Here is a 10,358-nt window from a genome sequence, read left to right as displayed (position 1 = left end):
AATGTCTTCAGCGGTTTCGGGCACTTTTTCGTTATGCGGTAGGCATAACCTTATGAATAAGAGCACTAAGATCCCGAAAGCAGTAAAGAAATATTGCACAAAATTTTCCCTGACGGAATTAATATAATACTACGTTATCGAGCGTCTCTCTCTCATCTGTATTTCGTGCGATGTTCTACGAATCATTAAACGCTAAAGTAACTCAAGTGGCACGTCATTCTATTTCCGCAGTTGAGCTTGAGAAATCACTTTATTCCTGAGTACATTTCCATCGTATTTGCGTAGTCTCCATATACGTCAGTGATCACGCTCTCTTATCTCTATTTATATTTCTGCAAATATATATACCCGGTACAATATCATTAAATGGAACTCTCGAACTTGGTTTTCCTCGTGAAATAACCTGGAGGTGGTTTGGGCTTCCAGCTCCAGTACTTCTGGTCTTTTCCAAAGACGGCTGCATCCTGTAATGTCTCCGGTAACCTCTGCAGTGCAGATTCCGGAAGAAACGATACGGCAAACGCTGTACCCAAGTTAAGAGCACCGAGGATGGCACATGGCATCCGTCTGTCGCTCTGAAAGAAAGAAGATAAGACCGTGTCAGCACTGTGAATTAAAGCTACTACTAATACCAATACACACATGTAATTTGGACTATGGAAAGAAGAAGTTAAAAGAATTGTTTTAGACGATAATTTCAGCCACGCTCCTCCTCCAAGTTTCGTACCATAACTATTCCATCACAAATTTGTATCAGTGTTACACTACTAGCTTTAGTAGCAATTGCAGTTTGTCGATCTTTCACCATTACTTCACTTTGTTGCAGGATACATGCTGTGGCGAAACATTTTCAGAGACCAAGGAAGAGTACAGAGGCATAATTCAAACCCAGATATTTGTTTCCAAAAACACTGCATTTGGGTACTGGAGTGATATGTTATTTTATCCAACCAGGCAATATTTTTGAACCTAGTTGTTGCAAAAGACAAACTTGTTTCATTTTCACGAAAAAATTTGCTGACTTATCGGATGATCCTAGATATTTTACTTTATTTTCTGGGATTACTACAGAACTTTTCACATGACTCTTTAATTTCCCTCTTATACACACCTTTATGACATATAGGACAAAATTAGCAAACACAAGTATACACACGTAAATCTACATCCCATACAAAGAAGCATGCGGATCGTGAGATACAATGACGATTTTTGAAAGACATTCTCGCTATCTAAGTCGTAGCCGTTATGTTTTGAATTTTGAGCACCTACGTACAGCGATAATTTGCTTTGTTATGGTAAGAGCCTTTTATCCAACTATACGCAGAGTACTTAAGAGTAACAGCATGTCGTAGAATAACCGTAAGCTCATTCATTCCTAACTCATAAAATTTTAAAATTCTTCACGTGGAGAAACCCGTTCTGCATTTAATATACTGACAAAGTGCTCATCACGATAGTATAACTGATTAAAAAGTTGTAAAACCAGACAGTGCGACTGTTAGTACTAATTTAAGCATTATTTTCAGAATAAGCTGCAAATTATAACTAACGATGACTTAGCAGTCGTGAAATATACGGCGCCAGCATAGTGACAAACTGTCGAATATATTTCTCCACAGGATTTACACAAAATTTCGTTGATCGGCTAGGTCACCAGACAATCAATTTCAGTAAATGTCTAGATATAATTTCTTTCAAACTGATATTATTATATAAATTATTTAGGACACAACTAGTTTCAGACTTAATTACCTCATTTCCATTTGTCATAACGTCCGTTGGGAAATCAATAACAATTCACGTGTTAGGATCATGTTGGAAATGGAACACCCACAAAAGCATTTTCGCCATACAAAAGGTGACCTAGACCAGCGTTTGACCTCTCATCGATGTTGAAGTCGTTTAGTAAGCAAAGTGTTTAACCAGTGAAAAACCCTGCGATTCTGGTCTGATATGTGTCAGCTTAGATCCTAAGTTGTACATTCGTTTCGCCGTTTTATTACTTCAAAGATCTTATTCACCTATAGCTACCAACGACGTATCTGAATCTGAAGGAATTCAAATACATTACACCTCGTAGAGAAGGGCATAAAATATCCGAAACAAGTGCCCGTTAGGGTATATTTTTATTAATATAAGAATACACAACACGTGAAAATGGTATTTTATCTGCTCCAGTACTCACGGCAACGTGTTACATTTATATTAGTATTCTGATTCTACCAACATATAAAAAGCATCTACGAAATACACATATCAAAAAAAGTTTTACATCATCCCGGTTCCCAGGACACTTGAAGATAGACGTTGACTGTGGGTATTGTACCACAGATGTGGGTATTGTATCACAGACACAGTCCCTTTGACTGTTCCGAGCCGCGCAGGATTAGCCGAGCGGGCTAATGCGCTGCAGTCAAAGACTATACGGCTGGTCCCGGCGGAAGTTCGAGTCCTTCCTCGGACGTGGGTGTGTGTGTTTGTCCTTAGGATGATTTAGGTTAAGTACTGTGAACGCTTAGGTACTGATGACCTTAGCAGTTAAGTCCCATAAGATCTCACACCCGTTTGAAAATTTTTGAACTGTTCAGAGATGTCATTAAACCCTCCCAAAAATGTAAAATCCCCTTCTGTCTACTACCTTCTGTCTATTAGACAGAGGGGGTCCGACAGCCGATCAGTTCCAGTCATTCCACCAAGAAAAAAGTACTCGGATCGTGTTGTCTGTTGTTCTGCGATACCTAGAATGTCAATGCCGTGTTTCGATCGTGTCTGCATTGTCACTTGGTGCCAGGAAGGGCTCCCAACTAGGGAAGTTTCCAGGCGTCTCGGAGTGAATCAAAGTGATGCTGTTCGGACATGGAGGAGACACAGAGAGACAGGAACTGTCGACAACATGTCTCGCTCAGGCCAGCCAAGGGCTACTACTTCTGTGGATGACCGCTACCCACAGATTATGGCTCGGAGGAACCCTAACAGCAAAGCCACCAAGTTGCTCATTTGGGCCTATCTGAGAGCACCACTTACAACGTCGTCAATAATTTCTTTGATGGATTAAGAAAGAAATGGCTCTGAACTATGGGACTTAACATCTGAGCTCATCAGACCCCTAGACTTAGAACTACTTAAACCTATCTAACATAAGGACATCACACACATCCATGCCCGAGGCAGGATTCGAACCTGCGTCCGTAGCAGCAGCGCGGTTCCGGACTGAGGCGCCTAGAACCGCTCGGCCACAACGGCTGGCGGATGGATATCAATCCCTGTAGTCTTCAACCCCCACAGTTCTATTTAGCACCGTGTAAGTTATTTGTTGCTATCTTAACACAAGATCCGTCATCCAATCGGGTTTTGTGGCAGCGTTATTCATATGTTACTTTCTACGCTGATTATGTGGAGAACTTCTCATGTATTATCTCCAACAGACCTCTATAGCACCAGGTCTCAGACGCTACGATTCCCTTCCTTTCTGGTGTTCTCACCTCTCACAAATATGTTCCTGAGATTAGGACTTAAGTATGACACAGGTAGCCTCTTTCTTTTGTCCAGGAACGATCCCTGTACCTCGGATATTCTACTTTTTATGTTCTTCATGCTTCTCGTGTCATGTGTCATTTTATTTCAAATATGGTAGTACTTAAATTCATCTACTTATATAAATTCATCTCTATATAAGTATGATTATCGCTAATCTTATTTCTACTAAACGTCATTAATTAGGTTTAATCACAGACAATTACCTGTTCTCATTAAACTGTTCTTTCCATACAACAGGTCCTGTAGGTCTTTTTCACTTTCGCTGAGGATGTCAATGACATCAGCATAGATTATCATTGATACCTGTTCACCTTGAATCGTAATAACTTCCTTAAACATTTCCTTTCTTTCCGTCATTGCGTCTTTGAAAAGTAATTCAACAGCAGCTATTAAATACTGCATGCAAGTGTTACACACTTCTTAATAAGAAACGCATCGATCTTGGCCTTCAGTTCTTAATGATCTCTTACTGCATGCAAGTGTTACACACTTCTTAATAACAAACGCTTCGATCTTGGTCTTCAGTTCTTAATGATCTCTTTGGGTCTAGTGCATGTTGTGTGTCAACAGTCCTTCCCCGTAACCCACTCCCGCTTTTCTCATAATTTTGAAAACCTTGCACTGTTCTACACTGTCGACCGCTGTTTTTCGATCAACAAATCTAATGAAAGCATTCTGATTTTTCTAAAGGTCTGCTTCTATAATCAAAGTACCTTTCTGGAGTCCTTACTTTTCCTACAGCCACACTTTCCGTCATCTAACATCTATTCGCTTGCCTTTTTCATTCTCGGGTTCTTTGGGGGACATGTTTGATGTAGCTACTGACGTTTTCCTTGCACAAGTGGCTAGCACTGTCAAGACTTTGACAGTACAAGTCACACGTTTGGGGAGACGTTAGAATTGTTACCAAATAAACATTGGCCGAAAATCCAAGACAGCAAACAACAGACAGTTTGCCATTGTCAGCTGTGTTTTCGTTCCAATTCACAAAAAACTGTTTGCAGGCTGTTTCACCAGTCATATCTCTGAATTTCTATCAAAACTATGCATCATTTACTAAGAAATGTGATAACCTGTATAAAACCTACCCTCTATTATTAGTTAAAATGAATATTTGCTTGTGTAATGTAATCAACGAATTTGTGATATAAAGTTACTGATGATGATTTTAGTTATAATTTTTACTCAGCAAAAGTTCAAAAACGCAAAATAAAGCTACTGGTTAATGTCGCAGTTGTTGGTCATCAACAAAATATGAGCTCATTTGCACACATCCAAAGTTCTACTCCTGTACCATACTTTGGTTGCGCAGTAGAGCTCCAAATTAATTATTTTCGATGTCTATAATCCTCTAGAAGTGTGTTAATGTTAATTCGGTGTTAAAAAAGTTTGCAGAAACGTCACAGTGATAAAAAAGGTACTACGTATCACACATATACATCAATTGCCGTAGAAAACATGATACGAAACTCTAAAGGATGTGCCTCTACGCTGTGCTCATTCCTACACACGTGCAGCTAAAATAGTAATGCCCAGTTTCTATTCACAGTTAGGCCAAAAAAGATCGAATCTAATCTGGACTAGCAGACAATAAATGTTGACTAAAATAATACGCACACTTACGAACAAACAAGCATTCTCAGAGTAAATTTTTATGCCCACACATTGTCTAACACGATCAACTGAAATACTTTCACATCTGTGTTACAACCACTTCAAAATACCTAACGGGTGTTACGTCTGGTATATATACTGCCATCGCCTAAGGTTTTTACCACCAATTTAGGAGAGACACAGGAAAGGTATAACTGTAAAATATAACCGACCTCAATTACTAATTTTTATAGCAAATTTTTGTTCCTTGTCAAGGTTAAGTGCCTATCGAACATATTTACCTTCCGGAACTGTGGTTCCAAGGCTGTCTAAAACGTTCACCAATCGTAACTAAGGCTCTTTAATACAACTTGCGAACCGCTTCCTATAGTCAAATACTAAATGTAATGAAAAGACGTGATGTAAATGAAATGATTGTGCGACACTGATGGCCAGGGGTTCCCACCTGGGGAAGCTCGGCCGACGACTTGCGAATCTGTTTGGTTGAAGCATCTTTGGGCGACGTGGGTGTTTCTGACGATGAAATAACGAGGAGAACAACACAACACCCAATCCCCGAGCGGAGAAAATCTCCTACCCGGCACGGAATCGAACCTCGGCCCGTTGCATAACAGTCAGACGCGCTGACTACTTAAATGTTAGGCGGACTTCTAGGAGTAAGACAATGGTTTATGAATTATATAAGTGTTTCGAAGAAGACCGTGGAGGTGTTGAAGATGACATACCCGCCCGAATGCTACAGCCCTTCATCAACGGATAAAATCGTCTAAAATGTGGCGATCGCCATATCACAGTCGCTAAAATCAGTAACGCTATTAACGTCTTTAGGGTGTTGTAAGTGTGAAATGGGAGTAAGTATGGTTTCTTCTGAAACTGCTATAGTTCGAACAAAAATAGTCGAGAATAATGGTTGCTCAGGAGTTGCTAGATGAGATCGACAGACACGAGAAACCTCTTAAAATTGTCATGAAAAGAGATGAAAAATTAATTTATGTATACAACGTCAGATTTAAGTCCAACATCAGTCGTCTCAGTCTAATCATTCTGCTTTGCCAAGATCAAATATATTTCGACAACTGCGGTCATATCTGAAAAATATGCTCACTTTTGTTCTGCGATTTCAACGTCATAGTGCCATACGAATGCCTACCACAATCGCGATCAGTAAGAAGTGCTACTTCAAAGTTCAACTGCACTAGCGTGAAGCAAATCGCAAAAGAAACCGGATTTTTGACGAAAAAGCTCATCACTTTTCCACCACGACAAGTCAGCCGTGCCACTACTTTGCTTATTCATACAGTTTTGAGCAAAATGAATGCTGCGTGTCGCCAGTCAGCAGCCAATGTGACCGTTTTCTGTTCTAAAAAGTAAAGGAAACCTTAATAGTCCTTCGTTTTATATGCATAAATGAAATTACAACGCTTCGCTGAGATAGCTAAAAGCTCCAGAAAATTTTAAGGTGAGCGGAAAGAGCGCCAGTATAGGTTAATAATGTCTAATGAGGACTATCTTGTAGAAGATAAGATTCAAGTCGACTAATACATTAAATTATTTCCATACAGAAAAACTTCGTTTCTTTTTATCACAACTCTCATGTCCATCTATTGACGGCACTACAAAGCGTCGGTACATTATTTCATCGTTGGCAACAATGTAACAGTCTCTCTCAGTGGGCATTACTACGTCAATAACACATGTGCAGTTTCTATAGTAAGCTACTTTCCAGGTGAAGCAATGATGCATTTTTCGAAAGCTCTGAATTCGGTCGGTTATTAACGCTAAGAGTGCATTAGAAAAATTTGAGAAACAGTTAGAGAGGCTTTATCTCCATTAGTCCGTGACATGCGTCGTTTTGCCCATGTAGCAGAGCTGTTCATCCGACAACTACGTACCACTGTATAATGAATGAAAATACATCAGCTTATTGGATGCTATAGGTACACCTATGCACTCTGTCAGTAAACGGTAACGTCAAAGTGATACGCATCCTGTTTGCTGCTGTATCTAGAGTTTTAGGCTCTGAAGACTGTGCATGAGATGTACTTGTTCTGGGAAAATTGTTTTCTGTTTTCTTCTCATGTCTGTTCACATATTCTCATCTCGTAGCTTTCATTTCACTAAGATAATAGTCATATCTTAGCTACTCGTTAAACATTCAAACAAAATATGAATATAGATTTCATGCCCGTGTCGCTCCACTTACCATGAGGGCTACGTATGGCAGGGCGGACATGACGACGCCAGCTCCGGTCCACTCAACGCAGGCCGCGATCTGCCTCAGGCACGTGGGGTGCACCTCCACGCTCTGCAGGTTGGCCATACCGTTTGTGCCCGTCGTGAAGAACTGCGTTATCACCATCATCACCGTAATGGCCAGTCCGCTGAAGTTAGCTGAACCATTAAACATACGGTGCAGCAATTACCACATACAACTAAATAAAAAAAGTAACACACACACACACACACACACACACACACACACACCCACACACACAAATACACACACAGATAGATAGAGGGAGAGAGATAGAGAGATTCGCACGAATATCAATTACAAAATTAAGTAAATGAACGCCACGTCAAATTTTGTTCATTTGGTTTTCTGTCCGAAGACTGTCTTGAAGCAACTCTCCGTGCTAGCCTATCGCATGAAACCCTCTTGATCTCTGCGTAACTAGAACAACCTAAATCCATTAGAACCTGCTCGCTGTATTGAACACTTCGTCTTCCTCTACAATTTTAATCACCAACACTTTCTTCCTTGATGCTGCAAAATGCGTCCCTGGCCCCTTCTTTTAGTCAAGTCGATCCATCAATTTCTTTCCTCGCTAATTCGATTTAATACCTCTTCGTTTGCTATTCGAACTATCTGTCTTATCTTCAGCATCATTCTGTAGCACCAAATTTAGTAAGCTTCTATGCTCTTGTAGTCTGAACTCCTCACCGTGTTTTTGCGCCACTAATATAAAATGAGTGTTGAAAATAACATTAAGGGTTGTCGCATCTGATGACATGCCCTGAACGCTACTCGAATGTTGTTGTCAGGGGTGGCGTGTGGAAGGAGCTTAAACTAAACTTGTGATGAGCTTATGACAGTCAGGTATGTGTGACTATGAAAATATACCACCTATCAATCTGGGGGATTTAAAGGAACAAGACGCTTATAACTTAACATATCGAAGATTACATCTGAATGCCGCTATCTGAGGTCAAATGCGTCTTGGGTGGCTCTCACTATCGCAGGAACAATGTTTCCACAGTTATGCACTGTCTTACAGTACTCACTCTGAATAACGGATAACACATCGCTTCTGTACAGTCGTACGTGGCGATTAACAGACTACTGTGGATCATTGCCACCGATTTGAGCGAGTGAGCAACACATTTCTAACAGAACTGTAATGACAACCATAGCTTCAGCAAAAGTGTTATAGTACCTTCAAATTACTTTTTGTCACTCAACGTACTGAGAAATGTAAAACAATCATGTGGCTTCAGCAGCCAAAATAATGACCCTTGTACCATGCAGCTAGGCGAATTTTGTACCCAGGATCACGAGGCGAGATGTTGACTACAGTGTCGTCTGAGAGTTCATGAGGCACTGTGCTGTAACTCTTGCAACGATAGTTCACGAGACACCATGTTGGCTACAGTCTTGTAATGGGAGCTCACAAGGCAGCATGCTGGTGAGAGTCTTGTTAGGACACTTTACGAGGTGCTATGTAAGTGAAACTTGTTCTGAGAACTCTCCGAGTCAAGCGACGAAAAGGCGATGGTGTTTGATTTTCAAGGTTTCCCTATATGCTCTCGGACAATAAACAGCTGGTCTGATACCTGTAGCTACAATTCGAGATGACAGTACATAACGGTGAGGATGCTGGAAGGGGGTATAGCATTTATTCCGTTTTGTGGTGCTTTATCGGCGAAGGTAGGTCGAATCCCTCAAAATCATCAAATGAACAGTTTCTTTCGATCACCAATTGAGAAGCAGACACTGCTTGGTAATGTCAGTGACGAACAAGGACTATGGAAATCCTGAGTCTACCAGATCCCCTGCGAATGTGGTATGGCTTTCATAGGTCAGACGGTGCGTACTATCGAAGATCGTTGCCTAGAACATCAGCGGCACACCAGCTTGCAGCAGCCGTACAAGTCGGCGGTTGCTGAACGTTACCTCTCGGAATCAGACAGAATGAATTACGACCAGAGCAAGATTCTGACACAGACGTCCAAAACTGGGACTATGTCGTTACAGAATCAATCGAGTTTCGAGCACGAGAACCGCTGGTCAATCCAGAAAGCGGTTACATCCTTAGTAAGTCCTGGGAACACGCTTTAAATCTGAGAAAAGGAGAAAGAAGACATCCCACCACGGACTGAGTTGGAGAACACGCAGATATACTACAAAGATGCCGCCGACGATTGCCCATGGGCGTGGACCGCAAACGGAACGGGTGCTGGACGCTCCGCGCCTGGGCGCGGACAGCGTTGGCAGCACCTGTATGTGAAGGGGGGGAGAGACAAAAGCCTGGCACCCCGGCGCCTCGGCGGTCAGTTCGTCAACCCACCTGTTAATCGTTAAGTGCTCGCTTGCCGAAGAGATACTGTGCCCGTTGGACACTGACACACGGCTATTCACACGTGAACTCTTTCGTCGTGATGTACTGCAGAACAAATTGAAGAATATACTGTGTTTAAATCGTTGATTCTGTATTCTTCCGTAAACTGTCCACTTGAGGGCTGCAAGATTAACCAAGACGTTAATGGCCATCGCTTATTGTTTCCTTCCTAAAGCTTGTCTGTGAACAGTGGTACGAGTAAAATACTTGCTGCGCGGTCAGCCCCACGCAACAGTGCTGCAGACCAAAGCTCAGGCAAATCTTTACTAGCTGCACAGTTGCAGGATGGACCAAACACTCTGCAACTTCCAGGGCGCGCGCAGCTCACCGGCCAACATGCAGGAGACGGCTGCAGAGGTGATGCCAGCGAGCAGGGCGCTGCCCACGGCGGACCAGCGGCGGCCGAAGCGCGCAGCAGTGTAGTGGACGACGCAGTAGGCGGGCAGCTGGATGACGCCCTGCGCTGCCACTGCTAAGAACGGATTCACGCCCACGCCGCCAGCCATCATCACCAGCGAGTGAAGCGTCAGCAGGTGCGTAGACCTGTGCAGAGTTGTTTCACAAGGAATGCAGTTAATTACCGAC

At 42.1% G+C, this 10,358-nt stretch overlaps 1 protein-coding gene across 1 annotated transcript in view; it reads right to left on the bottom strand.

Annotated features, from left to right (window-relative positions):
* Positions 1-362: 362 nt before the first annotated feature.
* Positions 363-10,358, bottom strand: part of LOC124605968 (solute carrier family 22 member 7-like) — a 75,511-nt gene continuing 65,515 nt past the window's right edge. The window contains exons 7-9 of the mRNA XM_047137932.1: positions 10,102-10,316; positions 7,358-7,545; positions 363-575 (exon numbers count right to left, since the gene is read on the bottom strand). Coding sequence (XP_046993888.1) covers positions 363-575; positions 7,358-7,545; positions 10,102-10,316 — 616 coding nt within the window. The remainder of the gene's footprint in view (positions 576-7,357; positions 7,546-10,101; positions 10,317-10,358) is intronic.

This window comes from Schistocerca americana, chromosome 3, assembly GCF_021461395.2.
Source record: "Schistocerca americana isolate TAMUIC-IGC-003095 chromosome 3, iqSchAmer2.1, whole genome shotgun sequence".
In the NCBI taxonomy this organism is placed as follows: Eukaryota; Metazoa; Arthropoda; class Insecta; order Orthoptera; family Acrididae; genus Schistocerca; species Schistocerca americana.
The sequence above is the reverse complement of the archived record's forward strand: the minus strand, read 5'-3'. Positions and strand labels throughout refer to the sequence as shown.